This window comes from Mesocricetus auratus, unplaced genomic scaffold (genome assembly GCF_017639785.1).
Source record: "Mesocricetus auratus isolate SY011 unplaced genomic scaffold, BCM_Maur_2.0 Super-Scaffold_4256, whole genome shotgun sequence".
In the NCBI taxonomy this organism is placed as follows: Eukaryota; Metazoa; Chordata; class Mammalia; order Rodentia; family Cricetidae; genus Mesocricetus; species Mesocricetus auratus.
This window is the reverse complement of record NW_024429182.1, coordinates 117,841,023-117,863,026: the sequence shown is the minus strand read 5'-3', so window position 1 is coordinate 117,863,026 and position 22,004 is coordinate 117,841,023. Positions and strand designations below refer to the sequence as shown.

General features: G+C 52.2%; 2 protein-coding genes across 5 annotated transcripts in view; one reads left to right on the top strand and one right to left on the bottom strand.

The window, feature by feature from the left end:
* The window catches only part of Acan (aggrecan), a 59,912-nt gene extending 57,698 nt beyond the window's left edge, over window positions 1-2,214 (top strand). For all 3 annotated transcript variants that reach the window (XM_040730019.1, XM_040730016.1, XM_040730009.1), the window contains 2 exons: window positions 653-835; window positions 1,290-2,214. In XM_040730019.1, coding sequence (XP_040585953.1) covers window positions 653-835; window positions 1,290-1,369 — 263 coding nt within the window. In that variant the 3' untranslated portion in view covers window positions 1,370-2,214. The remainder of the gene's footprint in view (window positions 1-652; window positions 836-1,289) is intronic.
* Window positions 2,215-2,804: 590 nt separating this feature from the next.
* On the bottom strand, window positions 2,805-21,778 carry Hapln3 (hyaluronan and proteoglycan link protein 3). 2 transcript variants are annotated; one of them, XM_040729992.1, is made up of 5 exons: window positions 19,390-21,778; window positions 10,732-10,913; window positions 8,111-8,479; window positions 4,672-4,974; window positions 2,805-3,734 (listed from the first exon to the last, which is right to left on the bottom strand). In XM_040729992.1, exons 2-5 carry the CDS (start codon window positions 10,853-10,855, stop codon window positions 3,451-3,453), a joined length of 1,080 nt encoding a protein of 359 aa, XP_040585926.1. In that variant the 5' UTR covers window positions 10,856-10,913; window positions 19,390-21,778; the 3' UTR covers window positions 2,805-3,450. The 2 variants fall into 2 exon arrangements, with proteins under 2 accessions (XP_040585926.1, XP_012974378.1); XM_013118924.3 differs by lacking the exon at window positions 19,390-21,778 and adding an exon at window positions 12,256-12,575.
* Window positions 21,779-22,004: the final 226 nt, after the last annotated feature.

The following is a 22,004-nucleotide window of genomic DNA, read 5'->3' as shown; positions in this document are numbered from 1 at the left end:
TGCCGTATTGTCCTCTTCCCCAACCTGAACCCCTCCTTTTTATCATCCAGCCATTGTTCAAGGGCACCTTTATATTCCCTTCCTGCCTCCCAGTGCCACAGAGGAAGCCAGATGTTAGAACTAGATGTCTCAGGATTCTTAGCCCTGCATCTTACACACACACACTCTCACACACACACACTTTCACACATTCACACACTCACACATTCATACACATATACACACTCATACACACTCACACACATGCACACACTCACACACACTCATACACATTCACACACACAAACACACACATACACACACTCACACATACACACATACACACATACACTCACATACACACTCACACACACACTCATACACGCTCACATACTCACATTCACACACACATACACACTCACACATTCACACTCACAAACATTCACACACACTCACATACATTCACTCACATACACTCACACATATACACACATTTACATACTCACACACTCACACACACTCACACACATCGCTGTCCAGGATCAGCACTGGGAAACACAACCTGATCTCTTTCCCATTATGCCCTGGGCTCTGGGCTAACCTTGTCTCTACCTACATGGGCTATCACAGAAGACCTCATGAGACCCCTTCCTAAAAGGCATTTGTCCCTCAGTGGCCTGTGGAGACCCCCCAGTGGTGGAGCATGCCAGGACCCTCGGGCAGAAGAAGGACCGATATGAGATCAGCTCCCTGGTGCGGTACCAGTGTACTGAGGGCTTTGTCCAGCGCCACGTGCCCACCATCCGGTGCCAGCCCGATGGGCACTGGGAAGAACCTCGGATCACCTGTACAGACCGTAAGCATTGTCTTCCCGGTCCCTCACCAGTGCAGAGTCAGATTCCACCAACAGGGCCTTTTCTCCCTTCCCCACAGCATAGTGGTAGTAGCCATGGAGACTCTGTGCCTTACTAGGGAGTCAGGGAAGGTACTAGGGATCTGCTCTGTAAGTGTGTGTGTGTGTGTGTGTGTGTGTGTGTGTGTGTGTGTGTGTACATCCCTACCACAGGGAAGGTCTCTGTTCCCTGAAAGGAGATAAGAAAACAGTGACTGTCCCCTGAGCCTCAGGAAGTGCAATGAAAAATCCATCCCAGGAGAGCAGGATGGGAGCAGCTTCAGGTCGTACCGCTAAGCTCACAGTCACAGTCCACAGGGAGGGCACTGCCGACACGGGAAGGCTCGAAAAATCTCAGCTTGGCCCTGCTTCTTCCCTGCTCACTGTTATTCTACCCCCCCCCACCCGCCCACTGCAGCCACCACGTATAAGCGCAGGCTACAGAAGCGGAGCTTGAGACCCACACAGAGGAGGAGCCGCCCCAGCATGGCCCACTGAGAGGAGCCTCCACCGTGAGCCCCAGGATGCTGAGCCCAGCGGCCAGCCAGGCTGACCGTGCATCCCAGCCAGCCAGATGGTGTCTTCTTCTTGTCGCTTTTTGTCATATAAGGAATCCATTAAAGAAGGAAAAATAAAATACCCCACATTGTGTGTGCCCCAACTCCCCACATCACCCAAACTACATCTAATTTGTTCCCTCCCCCTTCCCCCCCAAAAAATGCCAAAGCAAATTTACTGTAACCCGTGGACTGAGTTTAGAGACATTTCTTTGATCTCCCACCGTGCCTTTCCAGGGACCAGTGCAGGGACAGGGTAAGAAGGAAGTGGTTAAATTAAATAAAGAAGATTTTTTTTTTGTTTCCTGACTTTACCTAAGAACAGTGCAATGGTCGGTTATTTCACCTCCAGGGAAAGTTAGGGAGGCAGGAGGAGGAGCTGGAAAGAGACAGGGCCAGGGGAGGGGGTGGCAGGGTGGCCCCAGAGCATGAAGGACTCAGAAGAGACTAACTATGGCTTAATGTGTTGGACAAAAGGAACCGAGGTCTGTGCCATCTATGAGGAGGGAGCCTGGGACGGGGGACAGGCTGGCCGAGGGGAATGAGGTTGCTGTCCCTGCAGGGCCCCTCTCCTAGTGACCCCTCCCTCACCTGGGTCAGCCACCACCTAGCAGGTGTCATCCCTCGGCTGGCCTGGGTAGGGGCACTTCCTTCCCAGGGCTGCTCCACCGTCCCCTTCCCTCTCCCCACCCCGGGACGGTGCAGGCACCAGTGTTCCGTGCACCTATTTATATTTTTGAAAACTAAAGATTATGATAATTATAATAATAAAGACATTGGAAGAGATCTATTTCCTTTCTTTTCCTTTTTTTTCTTTAAGTTTATATTATTTCTTATTTAAGCAAAAGTTGAGGTGACCATGATCTGGGTCCTCCACGGAGTCATGCTTTAATTCCAAATGACCCCAAAATGGTGTGAGTCCTGTGTGTCCAGTCACATCTGTTCACCTCATTCTGACTAGAGTGACACCATGTTTGATGGGCGTCTGGATGAGATACGGGTCTGGTTCCCCGAAGCATCATTGTTGGGGTGAGGAACAAAGACACTCCATGGATCCTCAGCCTCTGAGACCCTTGGGAGGGCACTGGTGCCCCTGCCTCACTAAAGGCACCTTCTACTCTACTCCTGAGCCCCTCAAAAATGGGCCAGCATGGGGTGGTGATGACCAATATGGGAGCCAGACCCCCAGCAGCTGGGCCAGCACCTGAGGCAGGGTATGCTGTAGGATAGACAAGGTCAAAACCAAACCAGCACACGGGGCGCCCAGGGGAAGACAGGAGGACAGAAGTGACCCCACACATACTCTGGGCTGGGATCTAGTCCGGAAACTGAAGGAGACAATGGGTCAGACACAGAGGCCAGCTAGAAGGGAAGGATGGGAATGAAAGCACCGTTTATTGGCCAAAGAGAGGTACACACACCCAGAGGGTCATTCCCAACGGGGACATGGAAAGGACAGTCCAACTCTAGAACCAGGAGAAGAGGGAGCGCTCTCCCTTCCCTAACCCTCCCCACAAACCTAAGGACCCTGTGCAGAAATTAAAAGAGTCAGCACTCAGCCTTATGCCCCTAGAAGCCGAGGAAAGGGGCTAGCTGCAGCCACTGCTCATGCTGGACACCAGTTTCGCCAGGTTAGGGATGCCAGCCGTACCAGAACATGGCAGAGCCTTTCAAGACCCAGTGAACCTCAAATGCCCTAGGGAGGGGTGTCAAGAGAATTGAGAGTTTGATCTGTAAAAAAAAAAAACAATATCTTTAAAAATGTTTACATCGTCAGTTAGGCAGTGGTGGCACACACCTTTAATCCCAGCACTTGGGAGGCAGAGACAGGAGGATCTCAGTGAGTTCGAGGCCAGCCTGGTCTACAAGGACAGGCTCCAAAGCTACACAGAGAAATCCTGTCTTGAAAAAAACAAAACAAAACAAGCAATGCCCAACTCACAAGAGACAAGGCGGACCCTCGTGTCAGGAAGTCGGCCCAGGAAGTCAGGGGACAGGATGGATACACAGCCGGCCATCCTGCTAGCGCTGGCGGTAACAGTAGACGCCATAGCGGGTGTGTGGGTCTGGAAAACCGAACGTCCGTACCCCAGGCTCTGGGGGCCCGCAGTTTGGACGGGGGTGAACTATGGGGTAGCGGGCACTTCCATCTGCCAGCCAGCCAGCATCACAGCGGTCCAGGCCGCGGAACTTCCAGGCAGCGAAGAGCTGGCCCACGGTGGAGATCCGTGCGCCGTCCTCCTGGCAGGCCTCCCTGGCCTCCAGCAGCGTCAGCTTCTCGGGGTGCTCCAGGTAGTACACGCGCCCTGTGGGAAAGTGGGGCGTTTGAGTGCTGTGAGGCAGAGGTGGCAGCAGGGCCTGTCCCAGGCGGGGGGAGCTGCCCTACGGGAGTCTCTATGGGACACTTTGACAGGGCACCTTCCGGGCCTCATCCCGCCCCCACACCTGCCACAGGACTAGGGTTGCTCTAGTCATTTCTGCACTCCCCAGCTGCATTTTGAGTGGGCACCTAGAATGGACTAATCTGTCCCCTGCCGTTCACTGAGTACCTACTATGTGAGCACCTACTGCGTGCCAGCAGATACTTTTTTTTTTTTTTGGTTTTTCGAGACAGGGTTTCTCTGTATTGTTTTGGAGGCTGTCCTGGCACTCCCTCTGTAGACCCGGCTGTCCTGGAACTCACAGAGATCCGCCTGCCTCTGCCTCCCGAGTGCTAGGATTAAAGGCATGTGCCACCAACGCCCGGCAGGTGATATTTTTTTAAGTAGCTGAGGATGACCTTAAACTTGAACTTCTGATCCTCCTGCCTCCACCTCCCAAGTGCTGAGATCACACTACAGTGCCCAGTTGAAGATGTACTAGGGATGGAACCCATGCCTTGTACACACTAGGCAAGAACCCTACCAGCCACATGCCAGCCCTGCCAGACACTTCTGAGTACTCTTGCTTCGGTACTGAACACATCTCTGTTTTCATTTATCCTTCAATGAATGGTAAGGCCGGTGTTTGGAGAAAGGAATGGTTTGTCTGTGCTGACCCACAGCCCGGTCCTCAGGAGATGTCTGAGGAATGAATAACCAATGGCAGCTGTGAGGCATCAAGAGCAGAGCCGTGAGGACTGCTGACGCTCCAGACCTCGGGCAGGCAGAGAAGGTTCAGGAAGCTTCACAGATGAGGAGGCCCTCCCTCAGATTCCAGGCGACCATCAAAGCAGGCAGGTCTGTGCCAGGCCATCCAACTCACCCTTGAAGACAGTCGCAAAGCAGAACACATCATAGCGGTGCAGGCGGTGGTGGCGCTGGCCATAACTGCGAACACCAGGCGCCAGGCTGAGGCCTCCACAGGGCTGCCGGGGCAGCGCAATAGGGTACTGCACGGAGGCATCCTGCAGCCAGCCGGCGTTGCACCAGTCCAGGCCCTCCTCCCAAGCACGGAAGAGCTGCTCAAAGGAGGCCATCACAGCGCCCTGCTCCTGGCAGGCCTTTTGGGCCTCGTGGAAGTTGAGCTGGTAGCGCCCTTCGCGGGGCTGGTAGGGAAAAACCACACCTAGAAAGGAAGGAAGGGCTCAGAGGGACCAGGAGAAGGACACCGGAGCTCCCCACTTTCGCTGGATCCAAAACACACAGCCACCGTTGCAGGCATCCTCAGATAACTCAGCAAACCTCCCAGCTCCTGTACAAGGTCTACGTCCCAAGGCAGGCCTTCCCCGCCTCTCACCTTCCTCCTAGAACCGAACAGAGTTCCCAGGAAATACACACTGGCTTGTGAGGTAATTAATCCATCAAGTGATGTCTCTGACCATAGAATAGGATAGATGAGGCCGCCCTCCCCCTGCCCAGACCTATGGGAACCTGTATATAAAATGACACTGTCTGCACATCCTCTAACATATGGTAAATTAACTGTAGACTGCTTAAGATCCTGACACATGCCCACACATCACTCCATCATGGTTCTGCATGGCACTTGGCCCGCAGTGAGTTCAAGGCTTGGTTTTTGAAACTTTCTGCATTTGGGACACAGGTTCGTACTTTTGATTTACGAGCTGGTTGATTTCTCTAATTGCTTTATTTTATTTATTTGTTTGGTTGGTTAGTTGTTAGTTAGTTAGTTAGTTAGTTAGTTTGTTAGTTAGTTAGTGTTTTGAGGGCATGTGCATGAAAGTCAAGGGACAGCTTATGGCAATCAGTTATCTCCTTCCACCATGAAGGTCCTAGCAGCCAAACTCAAATTGCCAGCCTTGGGTCACAAGTGGCATCACCCACTGATGTATCTACCGGCTCATATGAATAGGTTTAATTTGTGCATGAGGGACCAGCTGTATGTGTCATCAGTGCATAGTATGCAAGCTCCTTGGGGGGGGGGCTTTGCTCAATGGTTTTATGTCAACTTGACACACCCTAAAGTCTGAGAGGAGGGAACGTCAATTAAGAAAATGCCTCCATAAGATCAGGTTGTAGGGCAGTGGTGGCTCACGCCTTTAATTCCAGCAGAGGCAGGCAGATCTCCATGAGTTCGAGACCAGCCTGGTCTACAACAGCCTCCAAAGTCACAGAGAAATCCTTGAAAAACAAAACAAAACAAAAAACAATTAAAAAACCCAAAAGATCAGATTGTACGACGACCTATATAACATTTTCTTAATTAGTGATTGATGGGGGAGAGCCCAGCCCATTGTGGGTGATGCCACAATGGCTTCTTAGTGCAGAAATTTCTTAATGAGACAAAACAAGCTGGGTGTGGTGGCTGACGCCTCTAATCCCAGCACTGAGGCGGGGCTGAGACTGAGAAGTATCATAGTGTAAGGTCATCCTGGCATACAGAGAAAGGTACCCCTAAAAACTGCAGGAAAAGGGGTGGTGAAGGGTCCTTAGGTAAAAGAGACTTAAGGTCAGGGACACCCTGGGGCAGGGGCCTCCTTCCTGGTGGCCTTCCTGACAAGGGCACATGTTCCCCTCAAAAGTTACTATTCTAGCAGGATGTGCTGCTCACGCCGGTGACCCCAGCACTCAGGAGACTAAGACAGAGTACCATGAGCTCAAGAGCAGTGCGGCCCTCAGAGTGAGATCCTGTCTCAGAAAACAAAAGCACAAGTAAAAATCCATGTTGCTGTGCATGTTTGAAATTTTACTGTATAAAAAGATGAGGGTTCATTTTTGTTGTTGTGAGCTGGATTTGAACCTAGGACTTCATTGACAGTAGATACCATTCCCTGGCTGATGTATATCCCCACCCCCAGCCCAATGTAAAGATTTTAAGCATCATTCAGTCCATATCAAGTCAGAAGAAACCTTAAGGAGCAGGGGTAACTCTAAGGGTACAGGAGGAGGCCCTCCTTGGCTTGTGCTGTTTAGAAGCAAAACCTTGAATAACTTCACCCTGTTGCCAGGCACCTGGTACAGCGGGCTGAGCGAGCAGCAAAGATGATGGTCCTCAACTGGACGGGTAGGGAGGGGGTGGGAGGGAATTGTATACCTGGCCCTGCCCTATACTCCCATTCTTTCCCACCCTAGTAATGAGGAAAGTGTGAGGACTTCCTGTCTCTCTAGACTGGCACTGATGACCTTCCAGTCTGATAGCCCAGACTTCAGAATGAGCAGTTGAGCTCCTCTGGGCCGCCAGTTAGGACCTGTAGGCTGCAGTGGTAGAGATACTACAGACTCAGGGGGATTTTTTTCCAGGAGGCAAGTTCACTTTCAGTACTAGAGGCAGGGAACAAAGGAACTGCCATTATTGCCTGATTATTCCCTTGTCTGTTCTTGGGAGACCCAGGGCTTCAGGGATGAGCCCTGCCCAGGGGCCAAGGTTGGAGCAGGCTAAGATGGGGTTAGAGGAGAGAGATGAAAGCATGCCGTCCCACCCAAGACACAACGGAGTCGGAACAACAAAGAGATCTCAGCCTGGAGCCACCAGAGACCTGGCTCACAGCGTCTGACTGGTTCAGACAGCACTACGTCTTTTTCTAAAAAATAGGAGATTTTTATATAAAAATCCAAAGATCCCACTGACTGGTTATATAGCTCAGTGGCTGACCATTTACCTAGCATGACCAAGACCCTGTGTTCTCTCTCTCTCTCTCTCTCTCTCTCTCTCTCTCTCTCTCTCTCTCTCTCTCTCTCTCTCTGTCACACACACACACACACACACACAATTTTATACTTAAAATAAACATGAAACTCTAACAGCAGCAGGCCTGCATTCTGAATTGGCATCATAACTAGCCTGAATGAAATGTCTTTCTTTACACAGAATGGAGTTCAGCAGTGCACCCCAGGCTCTACGGTCCTTGCTGTCACCCATTGGCCCTGCCTTGTTCTTCTGTCTTGCTGACTAACCCTGTAAGAAACTCGGTTCTAGGTCCAGTGAGCTGTGGAACCAGCGCCCACTTCCCTCTTTCTGAACAGGACTGAACAAGAAGGAACAGGAGGCGGCGGCTTCTGGAAGTTGCTCCTTGGGTCCAAACACCACCTCTGCCACCCATCAGCTATACCACCTGACATAAGTTACTTGATCTCTCTTCATTTCCTCATCTGGAAAACAAGAGCCGTGACACTACAATAACTTCCTTTTAGGGTGGTTCTGAGACTCAGATGTGCTTACCTGTGTAATGTATACAGGTCTATGCCTTCTCTGGGTCCTCTCCCCCTCCCTTGGGTCCCAGTGGCATCTGTCAGGGCCTCACCCCGAAGCTCCAGCTCTACCAGGCCGCTCTCATCCTCCAGCCCGTCAATGACCTCACAGCGGTAGCGCCCAGAGTCCTCCAGCCGCAGGTCCCTAAGCTCCAGGGAGACTTCTTGCTGTTTGCCCTGCCGCAGCTGTACTCGCCCCTGGTAGTTCCCGAAGGAGCGGTGCCTCTGCCCAATGGCCACGAGCACATCCTGCTCTGGGGATCCATCCTCTGGTAGCTTCCACCACTTAACACGCACGCGTCTCGGGGATGCCAGGGCTGGCTCATAGCGGTAGTGGCAGGGCAGGGTCACACTGGCTCCTAGGTGACTGAACAGGGACTCCTCAGTCGTCTCCACCATCAACTTCACTCCAGCGAATGGGCCTGGGGGCAAGGCCGGGAACAAAGGCACCAATGATCTTACAAGGATCACCCATACCCTCACCCCAAGTCCCTCTAGGCTCCTGTGTTGTGGGATGCAAAGAGAGCCACCTGCCCCACCCCTCCAAGCGCCTGATGCTTCACTCCTCCACAATCCGCTACCCAGCCGTGTGACTTTGTGCCTACCTCCACTGAGCTGTGTAGGAAGGCTGAGGCAGAGGGATTAACATTAACTTTAGACCAGCATGAGCTACATGCAGTGAAACTGTGTCTCAAAAAAAAAAGGAAGGAAGGAAGGAAGGAAGGAAGGAAGGAAGGAAGAAAGGAAGGAAGGAAGGAAGGAAAAGAAAGAGGTACCATCAGTTCCTTGAAATTGTGCTGGCCTTGCCATCCGCTTGCTGCTCAGATGAAAGGTAGAAATAACTGACCCACTGTGCCTGTTCTGAGGCCTGGTACCAGGAGCCCTGGTTGAGTCCACCTTCTCCAAGCCTTCTCCAAGCCCAGCCTTGCCTGCCTAGAGCTCGGGAGACCATGGGAAGCAGAGTGCATTATCCTCAGCTGGTGTCATCCTACACCAACCACCTGGGAGGTGACCCTTTACCCAATAGCAGGTCATCTTCAAGTGCTGAGATGGGACAGTTAGGAGATAGAGGGGACTCGAGGGAGAACAGAACCCCTCGCTCTCCTGCGAGGGTCTCCAGGGTCAATGCCTTGATCTCTTCCAGCACTCCCTTCCCGAGCTGCAGCTGCTCAGGGTTCGACTCAAGGGCAGAATTCTCCTTGTAGACGAAACAAGGAGGTGGGTCTCTAGACCAGCACATCCCTCCCTAATACCAAGGCTCAGCTGGGTGGCTTCACAACCCCCAGAGGCCACAGGCAGGGACTGCTGGGACCCTCGGGGATGTTCTAACACACTGATGGCTCAGTTCATCTGATCCGTTTGCTTAACCAAGAAACTCTGAGCTGTCCTAAAATTCTTTTTGCTGCACAGTCTGGCAATAACGAGAAGACACCCACCCCTCCCCGACCCCGACCCCACTCCTATCCCACCCCTCCCCCACACCTCCTCCCCCACTCCCATCCCTCCCCCTCCCCCGCCCCAAGACTCTGAGGAAGACTGGGCATACACAGCACCAAAGAGAAGCAGTCTGTAGGACCAGAAGAAACAGCTCACACCAAAGCACTGGGCCCCAGGGCTCAGTTATTGGGTCTGCTGTTAAGCAGCCATTTTTGTGGTAATTTGTTCTGCACCAAACCCTAACTGGCAAGCCAAGGATGGTGGTTCCTGCCTATGATCACAGATCTTGGGAGGCAGAGGCAGGAGAGTCAGGACCTCAAAGCTATCTTTGGTTACACAGAAACTTCAAGGCCAGCATAGGAAGGTAGGGGTGTCGCTCAGTTAGGAAAGTGCTTGCTTACTACAAACAAGCCCTGGGTTTTGTCCCCAACAGTGCATCAAAACCAGTGTAAAAGCGTGCCTGTAACCCCAGCACTTGGCAGACAGAGTCAGAAGGATCAGAAGTTCATGGCCGTCCCCAGCTATATATCAAGTTTGATGGCAGCACAGGCTATGTGAGTGTCTCAACAAAACAAAAAAAAACTTATTTTAAATGCTAGCTGCCATAACAGCCAATAAGAATCTCAACCAGGGACAAGACAGATACAGTGAGTGCCCTGCTTCAAGTGTTCCTGAGCTCCCTTCCTTCCACAATGGCCTCCAGAGAACATGGCACACCCTCCTTCTCACAGTCTGGGCCAAATGTTGACCAGCGCTCCCCCAAAAGACCCAGATATTCTACCAAGGCAGAAGATTGTCAGCACTCAGGATTCAAATGACAGAACTCCCTGAGCAACAGAACTAGGTGATAAGATGGAAGTCACTGCGGCGGCGACACGGTGTCTTCGATCTCAAAAGTCCCCTGCCCCAAGCCACCCAGCCAGAAGAGGTGCAACTAATATTCAGATTCACATCTCTGTGACTCCAGTGTCTCTTCTGCAGGGGAGACCGGGGTGGTGACACTTGAGCTGGATCGAAAAGAACCAGCTGTTCTAGGAACGAGGGCTACCCCAAGAGACCTTGGTCCCGTGTCTATGGTACCAGCAAACCCAGAGCATCTAAACCATCTCTTCCCATCTTAGAAGCAAGGCTGATTCCCCCTTGGAGTCCCAGACAGGGAAGATGCTGCTGTCTCCACCCTGGCCTGAAACCTGCATATCATAGCAGGAGCCAGGAGACAGGCCTAGGAGCCACCCACCTTCCCCATGGCCATCGCCCAAGGTCCTGCTATGCCGGCCACTGGAATAGTAGAAGCCGTTGTAGAATGGCAGCCCCAAAATGCAGGAAAGTGGCAACAGCAAGACAAGGAACAGCAGGCCCATCCTGGCCAGGATGGTGGCAGTGCCAAGGTGTCTTGGACGAGGCTGGATCCCAGGGCAACTGCAGAGAGAAAGAAAACAAGCCAATTACAGAAGCCACACTACGGGGGTCTAGGACCCCTCCGTTTGCACCCTCTCCCCCACTAGCTCAACGGTGCATCGTAGAACAGCTCCGCACTCCAGGTGCTGTCCTCAGAGCGCAGCAATCAGCAAGAACAAGCCAGAAGAGGTGTCCACTTGGTAGGGGAGAACTGCATCCGTGGGCAATAAGCAATGAGAACGCCCAAGCAGTTTGAATCTCAAAGGTTATAAACAGCACCTTTTAAGGAAAACAGAGGACACTAGAACATTCCAGGGTGGGTTTCATGTTTAGTAACAATAAGTCTGCACCATGAAACTTGTTTCAACACAGAAGTGTCTGTGTGGGGAGGCCTATGACAATGTGACATTTAGTTTTAAGACTACAGCAAAGTCAAAAAGCATTTGAGGTCTAAGACAACTCAGTGGGTAAAGACTCCGCCTGTGCAGATATGAGTTCGGGCTCTGGAAGCCATAGCATCCGTAAGGTGGAGGAGAACCAACTCCACAATGTTGTATAACCTTGACGTGTGCACTGGGGTGTGTGTAGGTGAATACACACACGTACATAAACATTCTTTTACGAAGTGAGGCTTTTTGGGGGGGTTGTTGTTTTAAAGAGGGTTTCATGTAGTTGGTGAGCTTGTCACAGAGAATGGCCTTGAACTCTTGATCTTCCTGCCCCTACCTCGAAAAGTCTGAGCAAAGTATGATACTTTAATGTATTTTAAAACCAAAATGAACAAACTACAGTCCATAGGCCAACTGCCTCTTGATGCTGTTTGTGCACACCTGTAATCCCAGCACTGGGGAGGTGGAGGCAGGAGGATCACATATACAGTCTGAGGCCAGCCTGGGTTACACAAGACCCTGCCTGAAGATGGGACTACCCAAAGGAATATTGAAGCTGAGCAGCTTTCAGGGTGGAAAGGACAGACTGGTCCTGGTAGGGGCAGGTATCACAAGGCACAGAGGCCAGGTGCAGGCATGAAGGATGCTCTCCATTTGTTCCCATGCCTCCCCAGGTCGGCTGTCAATGCATGTCCATCGCTGTGGGCCCCTTGTCCTGCCCCACTTCCAGCTGGATTTAGCTAGTGGGAAGCAGCGACAAGATGTGGAAGAAAAAAGACTATCTCTTCCCCGCTAAACTTCTCCGTTTTATGCCTATCTGGCTCTCTAGAGTCCACCCCTTGATTGAAATATCCCTGTTGCAGCCATCTGGAGTGAACTCTGCTTCCTGCCCCGTCTCTTACTGACGTGGGAGAAGGGGTGAGAGGCCAGCAGGGACTCCAAGTGCCTTGGGAGGAGGTGAGCCTGATGCCTACTCTCTGTCCTGACAGCTGCAGATGAAAGCTCCAAGGAGATGCGTTCCGGGGTCAGACTCACATCTCAGGGACACCCTTCTGGAGGCAAGCAGGAGGCAGGCAGGTGGCAGGCAGGCCTCCGTGTGGCAAGAGCAAAGTGCCCACAGGCCGTTGCCGACAGAGCTGTATGATTATTGTGGAGGAATGCGGGAGGTTACTCAGGGTGTCATTTGTGACAAAGCAAAACATACAATTTCCACATTGATTGCAAACACGTGGCCTTATGAGAATATCTGTGTACAAGATAGAGGAGGCAGGGGCTCCAAAGGAAGAAAGGAAGGAAGAAGGGAGGGAGGGAGGGAGGGAGGGAGGGAGGGAGGGAGTGGGGAGGGGGAGGGAGTGGAAAGGGTGGGGGAGGGAGGGAGGGGGAAGGAGGGAGAGAGGGGAGGGAAGGAGGGGGAAGGAGGAAGGGAGAGGGAGGGAAGGAGGGGGGAAGGAGGGAGGGAGAGGGAAGGAGAGAATAGGGGGGAATTCGAAGCAAATACTGGCCTGTGAGGGTGACCAGACTCTAAGGGAATATTGTTGTTTACAGAGCAATTAGTTCTTGCTGGAAAGGAGCAGTGGACGCAGAGAACTGAGGTCTGAATTCCCTCTTCTTCCATGTACCTGCAGAAAAGCTGAGGTATAAACTTACTGTGCTGGGGCAGAGCTCTGCTGACTCAACAAAGCCTCCTGATCAGGACCCAGACGATCCCTGCTCAAAACCATCTTCACTCCAACCATCCCCCCAATACCAGTGAACAGTTTTTCACAAGACCCTCGTGGGTGCCAATATCCAAGACACTCTGACATTAAGTGGCATCACACTGACATATTACCTCTCCAAACTCATTCTGTACACCGCACGTCATCTCTAGGTCGCTTATATCTAATTCTGTATAGTCACTATTATACCGTGTTGTTCGGGGACTAGCGACAAAGAAAATGTCTACACTTTTTTCCGCTTGACTATCCACCTGTGGTTGGTTATCGATGCAGATGCTGCACGGAAGCCACTGCTCTTCCCCGTGTGACTCTGAGCTATGTCTGCGGCTGCGAGGTGGAGATCATAACCCTTGCCTGGTGCACTTCTCCCCAGCGGGTCCCGGTTTTCTCCTACAGCGATAGGATTCTAGATACGGGCAAAACGAACGTTATGTGAGCAGAGATAGCCTGTGCGGTGTCTGGGCTGCAGGGGGCGGTCTTATCCTGATGTTCTTTCTCCAGCCGCAGAGATGAGACCCACAGCCACCCTGCAGCCTGGACATCCTCTACCTACAACGGCCCAGGAACAAGTGTCCCGAACTTAAACCACCACACACTGAGTATTTGTGAACGCAGCTCCGCCTCCCTGTGTTGAAGGCCCTCACTCAATTCCCGCTGTAACAGTTCCAGTGTGACACAACCTCATAAGCTGTGTCACATGGTGCTGTCCTAGGAGATTGTGGAATGCAGCCCAAACACAAAATCATAAAACTTACTGAAGCCATTATGAGATCTGGGGGTTTGCTGTGCCATATGTGTGCAGTGCCCGTGGAGACCAGAGGTGGTGCTGGATCGCCTATAGTTAGAGTTGCAGGCGGTTGGAAGCCACCCGGTATGAGTACTGGGAACTGAACTCAGGACTTCTAGAAGGACAGGAAGTGCTCTTGACTGCTGAACTCTCCCTCTGGCCCTGTGTCTTTTTATTTTTATTTATTTGTTTCTTTTTTTAATTTGATTGTGTGGCTCTCAAATATGAACTATGTAAATGACCGTGTCGTATGGCAATGTCTGAGGTTAGACACACTTGTGCCAGTCTTAGATGAATTATGTAAATGACCGTGTCGTATCACAATGTCTGAGGTTAGACACACTTGTGCCAGTCTTAGATGAATTATGTAAACGACCGTGTCGTATCACAATGTCTGAGGTTAGACACACTTGTGCCGGTCTTAGATGGAGGAAGTGGGGTTGTGGAGAGTGACCCACCGTAGTTCCATCCACATGTGTCTACTTCCTGCCTGCCAGGATGAGGACCAGCGACATCACACTCCACTGCTCCAGCGGCTTCCACTGCCATGTCGTCCTCACCTCGGGGACTGTATCCCCACAAACAGTGAGCCAGTCCCTTCCTCCTTAAAGCTGTTTCTTGTCAGGATTTGGTCACTGCCTCAGGAAGTAACTAATGCGTACCAGCTGCAAGAATAACAGCAAAAGCAGCCGACCTTCATGAGCACTTACTATCTTAGAGTCCTCACTACAACCTTACGAGGTTATCAGTGTCTCTGTTAGTGTATTTTTAAGACAGGGTCACCCGTATCCCAGGCAGGTCTTGATCTCACTATGAATCCTGACCCTCCTGTCTCCACCTCCCAAGTACTGGGGTTACAGGAGTGCTGGGGAATCAATATAGGGCCTCGTGTATGCTAACCAAGAGCTCTACCAAGCTGTGTCCCCAGCCCAGTATGTGGGAGGCCACAGTGACTCCATTCCATCTTGACTTAAGGTCAGAGAGCTCAAACTTATTCTTGCTCCTCAAGGTCAAATAACAGGATGTTTGACCGAAGGTGTCACTACTTGATGTCTTGCTCTTCAAGACCAAATAGCACAGGAGTTTTGACGTAGCACATGGTTACTAGATGTTTTGAGAATTAAAGCGGTAATTGTGCTCGTTCGTTCCTTGTACCGTGGTAAGGAAGTCTTCCCCCCCCCCCCCCCCTTTTGCTTGGGGAATAAAAGGGCTATGAGAAATAAATTTGAGGCATCTACAGTATTGTGTCTTTTGTCTCTTCTCAATCCTCACCCCCCCTTTCCAGGCATTTGACAGATCAGCTGGTACTGACACCAGTGTTCCTGCTTTACAAAGGAGAAAGCCAAGGAAAAGGCTGCCCAAGGTCATCCGGCTTGGAAGTGCTAATTGGAATTTGACTGGAGTCACCAGGCTAAATGCAGTGAGAAGATTGTGGGGAACACATGAGTGCCTGCTGTAGAGCTCGCCCTAAAAGTCGTTTCCTTTCCCTTCCCTTAGACTTCAACTTGGAAACCCAGAGGGAAGCAGGCTGACGCACCAGAGGCTTGTGGATAGAGATAGAACTGGGTGGCCCACGGCCACCCCACCGCTGACCACCCTGGCCCCTTAGAGCAGTTCACATGAGACCAGTGCTCCCAGGTAGAAAGTCAGCCTGTGGGTGCAGGTGCTTCTCCCACACAGTGTCCTTTGTATCCTTAAAAAAAAAAAGGATGTGCATTGTTTCAAAATTATACACTAAAACAATTACAAGGTTAGAAGAAAATAGAACCTACTGCTCAAAACATAAGACTTGAGCATCCCAGTGCTAAATAAAGGGAGCAAAAGCAGTCCTGGTTAAAACCACCCACAGGCGCTGCCTGATGCCACACACCTGCTAGTCCCAGCCCCGGGGAGGCAAAGGGAGGAGAAGGAGTTCCAGGCCAGCCTGGGCTGCAAAGAGAAAGCCTGCCTTTAAAAACAAGCAAGGCCAGGAATGGAGATGCGTGCCTAAAATGGGAGGTGTCACAGATTCTCTGTCATCTTGGGGACAGAGGGCAGGTCCTCCTACCGTGTGGCAAGCAAGAGCTTCCTCTTTGTTGATGGAATTCCTTGGAGCACACTAACATCGCTAGAAGCCAGTTCCGTTTCCAGCACCCACATGGTGGCTTACAACTATCTGTAACTCCAGTTCCAGGGAGTCCAGTACCTTCTCCCAACATATGTGTTATACACAGGTACATGCAAGCAAAACACTCATACACCTAAAATAAATAAATCTCTAAAAAGAAGGGAGTGGGTAGAAAGAAGGAGAGGAGGAGGAGCCAAGTTTGCCAAAATGAGAAGTCTGAACAGGGTTGGGATGTCATCCTATAGTAGACCAGTTGCCTGAAACATTGGATGCCCTAGATTACATTCCCCCTCTTCTATATTTCGATTTTTAATTCAGGATTGCCTTGGCGTTTCTTCATCTTATTCCTGGTTTTATTAGACAGTTTCAGGGGCCCTTGAGCCAGTCACATGGGTCCACTACCCTCACCCTCAGCCAGTATCCTTGAGTTGCCATGGTGAAAGTTGATTTGGGCATCCAGATTAGCAAGGATTCTGAAACACCCCCATCTGTTTACCTCCCGAGCTCTGCAGTGACTCACGGGAGTCTGGGTGGGGAGGCACACCTGTGGATATGCTGAATGAAGTTAGGTGCTTTCTGTCAGCCTTCATCAGAACTCACACAACAAACCTCTCCTCAACAGTCAGAAACCTCCTGACACTCAAGAACTGGGAAAAACTACTGCAAAGTCAACTCAATTCTCCGTTACACTCACCTTGTTCCCCTTCACCCTTTCAGTAATGGAGAAGGTGGCCACAGCTTGGAAACACCTGGAACTCCCTCCAACACCACAGAGTGTGAGTTCCCAAGGCTGGCTTGCCCAACCTCAGAGACCCTGGCAACACTCACAACCTCCAGCCTGGGCCCCGAACTAGCTCCCTAGTTTTTTAAATGAACTTCTACATCTGGCACCTCCTATAGCCCTCCCAAGGGGACCCACATCATAACTGGTAAAGACAATTTTATTTGTTCCATTTAATGCGCAAGTGAACAGAGACACGGAGACACAAATACACAAAGGCCACATGGCCACGAAATGACAGAGGTAGGATTCTTGTTAGCTGATGTGAATTATGAGCTGTCCTCCAACTGTCCGTGTGCCTTCCCAGCCACAGTCTCTCTCTCACACACACACACACACACACCCACACTAGTGTCAAGATCATCATCCCATTGTACAGACAAGAAAACTGAGGCTCGGCAGTGCTAAGATGCATGCCTAAAGTTAGTCTTAGGAAGATGAAAGAGCTGAGATCTGACCTCGTTTCCTCAACAAATAATCCGCCACAAGCTAGGTGGAGTGAGCCGTAGGGAATAGGCATGCAAAGCAGAGCGCTCCGGGGCTTCACCGTCTGACACAGGTGGTGACAGGCACAGATGTGGCTGCAAATGACAGGTGAAGATGGAGCAGGGAGACGGGGCTTCTTTACTTTCAAAGAAAGCCTCCCTCGTGTAGCCCAGGCTGGCCCTGAACTCTTCACGTTACTGAGGGCAGCCTTGAACTTCCGGCCCTCCTTCCTCCACCCCACAAGTGCTGGGATTACAGGTCTGTGCCACTACGACCAGGTTATGGGGCACTTGGAACCCGGGGCTTTGCTGAATGCTGGGCAAGCACTCTACCAACTGAGCCACAGCCTGAGGCCTGGGTGTTTCTTGACTGTACGTCAGGAAGACTATTGAGAAGACCAGAGCCTTGAGAATCCTGGGAGAAGCAGGTGGGACAAAGAGAAGGAAGAATCCAGAGGACAACAAACCCAGAGAACCTAGGTAACAAAGAGGAGCCTAAGGGAGACATACACGGATCTGCCTAGGAAGCAGAAAAAGACTAGATTGGGAGCGTGGGGAGGTATGAGGGAGGGTGGGGTCAGAGAGGGAGAAGGGGAAGGGAGTGGGGGGAAAATGTATAGCTCAATAAAAATAATAAAAAAAGAGTTCAGAGGCCATATGGGCTGGGGTCCCAGGGACATCAGGAAGCAATGTCCATGTGGTGGCCAGAGGCTCTGTCACACATTCCCTTGACTTTTTAAGAAGGAAGACATGAAGAATCAACAGACGAGGTATGGCATGATTTACTGTCTCCAAACAGTGGCTCTGAGAGATATGTGACCTCCAACCAAATGTGCATCATCAAAAACCTCCCACACCAAACCAAAAAACACCCTCTCCCCAGCCTGTCTGACCTCAGCTACCTGAGCCCCCAACTCCATTTAAGTCTGACTTTATTAGCACTATGCAAGTAGTGGCTGTGATGCTGTGATGTTAGCCCTGCAGGTGAGCAGCCTTTCACTAGGGAGGGACTAGGTCAAATTAAAGAAGTTAGCAAGAGATGATGTGCCCGGTGCCCAATAAATCACTCAACACGGGAGAATTCAGAACCCCCTAAGATTCAAGTTGGACTTGCTAGCTTTGAACCCTGGCTCTGCCACCATCTGGGTGACTTTGAGCAAGTCATCTGGACTCTTGAAACAAAAGCCTTCCACCTTCTGAGCAGACTGAAACTTAGAGGCTGAAGACAAGGGTGGCCCCCCAAATGCTAGGGTTAACCACAGAGCAGAAGCCTGGGTGGGAGTCAGAAGCAATGTCTGAGTCCCTCTTTCAATAATGCACCTCGGTTTCATGCCATCCCATCTCAGCCGCATTCACGCAGCAACCGAGCCATTGATTAGCTCCTTAGACACCAGCAGAGGGCAGGGTTGCCCCCCAGATACATCAGGCTAGTTCAGGAAGGAATTTGACATCAAAGCCCCAGTTTCAATCAGGCTTTATCTAGCCTTTGAAATTCTGCCATCATCACCGGTCAGAACCCTGGCAGAGGCAATAGAGGGACGTTTTCCTCCGGTATTGCAGGCTTCCTGGTGCAAGTCGCTGGAGGAAACTAGGGTGCCTCAGGCAGGCACCCCTCTCACCATTCCCTGGGTCAGCACTAGAGGCCCTTTACCAAACAGGGTCGCAGGCAGGGAGCCAGTGACCACCTAACGAGCTGGGGATAGAGCGGGGTCCAAGTGCCTCTCCTTCCTGGCCTCCTCCCTGGGGGGGGGCAGCTTGCACCCAGGGTTCGCCCCCAGTGCACTCCTGTCCCTAGGGCAGGCACTCCAGGTGCTCGCCAGGACAAACCTGAGTTTGTCCCCAAATGTTCAGAGTGGACTAAAGGCACGCATCCTCAGTCCATCCCCACGCAGACTGTTCCCAGTTCCCACTCCCTCCTCTCACTAGGGTCTCTGGTGGCTCCCACTGCATCCCACAGATGCCTGAAACGGAGCTGGTACCGACAGTGGCAGCAAGGCAGAAGACGACAAACTTCACTATCCCCAGAGCTCACTGTGGTTTTACCTCTTAGCAGCTCCCAAAAGGGTCGTCGCAAGTCAGCCCATAGGGCTGAACCCCTCAGTCCCCAGTTCCCTCTGCCCCCTGTCCCCGTCCATCCTCACCCTTCCTGGCAACCTCGGGGTCCCTGGGTGGGAAGGGAGAAACTTGCATGCACAGAGCCCCGGACCGCAACCACCCCAGCCACGTGTACCGTTCCCAGCAGGCTCTTCAACGACTCAAACGCTTGGGGCCCCTGAGACACTCGGAGGCCACGGGCTGTCCAGGTCTGAAGTAGCAGAAAAATCTGGGATCTTAAATGGCCCCAAAGGAAGCTGCTTCCAACAAACCTCGCGCTCCCCGCGGACCAACCCCTTAAAGGTACACAGTCCCTTTCCCTCCTGGCCCCCAGAGAGCAGCAACTGTTAGAGCTGGAGTCCAGACCCCAAACCTGGAGCTGCAGGCTGACCGAGTTGTGAGTGGACACTCACATGTCAGGGGAAGAGTTCAAAGGGAGGTGCACAGAAGTATTTGTAGAGGTGGGAGGTCCCATTAAAACACCGGGCTTCTAAGAAAAATCTCCTTCAGCACTCTGCGGGTGGGCTATGACCGGCTGTGCCACACACGCGCGGTTCAAGGGGAGTAAGTAATGCGTGCCTGCTTCCTGTTGGGAGCTGAGCATGACAACCTTGTGCGGGAGGATGGGCACACAGAGGGCTAGCCACACACATAGACCTGCCCCTAGGGGGGTCCTGGGGTGGGGGTAAGCAAGGATAGCATGGGCTACTCCTCTTGCAGGGCTGCTGACAAATGTCCCACAGGCAGCCACTTCTCAGGATGCTTCTGTTTGGACAGCGGGTTTTCTTTCCTGTCCAAAAGGACCAGGCCCTGCCCTGCATGGCCTATCGTTTCCTCAACAGAAAAACCTAAGGAGGTCCTTTAGCCGGTGCTAACAGAAAGGACACAGGGTCAGGAGCCCAGGCTTTCCTAATACGCCTCTAGATGGCCTCCTCCCTGTGCACGTGCATTCTGTGTTTGTGTGTCTCTAGATGGTCTCCTCCCTGCCCACGTGCTCTCCCAGCCAGCCACAAACCAAGTCACAGCAAAGTTCCTCTAAAATGAATACCTGGTCTATAGGTAAAGAGGAGCTGTGAAGGTTCCCCTGCAGGTTAGGTAGGGATGGAGCTGTCCCATGGATGGATGGATGGATGGATGGATATAAACAGGAAACAAGTACCAATGAGGGGCCTCCCACAAGCCTCTGGGGCTATGGATGGGCCAGGCTTGGCATCAATGCTGTCCTTTAGTCCCAGCAATGTCACGGACTCGGCCTTCTTATTTCCATTTTATAGATGACCAGAGGCCCAATGCCAGCCACTACAGAGCTGGGATGGGAACCATGTTTGTCTGATGCGAGGAGCCTAGACCCCCTGGCAGAGGCAGGGTAGGCGCTGACAGCCTCTGGTGGAAGCAGACTCATGGTCAGCCGGAAGGGCCTATTGTCACAGCACGTGATAGGGTGGTCAGCAGGCAGAGAATGCCAAATGTGGTTGTCTATAGAGTGCAGACGGGAAAGGAAAAGAAAACCAAACTCCAAGTGAGGAAATCTAGACTAGGATCCCAGAAGGCAGGCTCTCTTAAGGCTGTGGCCAACACTACACAGAAAGGAGAAGGCACCAAGCGAGAAGCTTGGGCGACACTACTCTTCCACACCAGGTGGGGGCGCTTGTGCTACCATCTGCCCACCTGCCCAGCAGCCCAGCCAAGAAGACTGACCCACAGAAATGGCTGTGTGGTCTGAGCCAGGTGAGTTCCCAGGAGACAAAGTCATCCCAAGCAGTGTGTCAGAAAGGATGCTTCTCCCATGGCCAGCTGGTCCCCAGGGAAGGCCAGAGCAGGGAGTGGGGTGGCGCCCTGAGGAGGGAGGACTGAGGCCGACAAGACTAGATTCTGAATTCAATCCACACAAGTCCAGTGAAACACTCAGGCAACTGGTGCAGGCCGAGATGCCCTCCCTTCGGGGCTGAGCAGTCTCCCGTCCCTCTATCATGGGGAGGACACCACGATGTCTCTTACTCTGCCCTACCCACAAGTCCTGGCAACAGTGGGCCGCTCTCAGAAGCACTTCCCGGTGAGTCTCTGGTGTGCTTCCAGATACACCTACTGTTAGTAGCTCCCTCCTGCTCCCCATGGGAGCCATAGCACAGCCCCTGAAGCTTGGCTGGGACACGGGGTGGTTTCATTAACCTTTCCCAGCCAGCCAGACACGTCCCCCAGATGACCAGGGCACGGGCCAGCACAGCTCCTTCTGGCCACATGCAAAGCAGAGCAGAGTGCCCCCCCTCCCCCAACCAGTGGCTTCTGGGAAGTGGCATGCTCTTGACCACAATCCTGTCTGGCGACCTGGCGACCTTCCCCCTTCCTTCCGGTCCACACTGCTCCCTGCTGAGCCCACCAGGGCCCTTGTTCTCTGAAAGCCAGGTATGTTGCCTTTCTAAAAACTTCTCCAGGCAACGAGAATGGAGACTGTCAAAGGAGAAGCCACACCTTCTTAGTGCGGGAAGGAGCAGGGGGCATTCACAGGAGCCACCTATCTCCCAGGGCTCCACCCCCATCCCCCCACCCCCACCCCCCCTCCCGCCCTTCACCAAGTGGCAGCTGCAGGCCAGACCCAGAGCAGTAAGGAGGTAGAGACGGGAAGATGTGACTCAGGGTTGGAGGAGAGAAGCCTACTCCTAACCCCACCCCACACCCAGGCTCCAGCTCCTGCTCTTATGCTATTTTCAGCCTGGCAAGAGACAGAAGAGTACTGGGCACTGGAGGACGGGG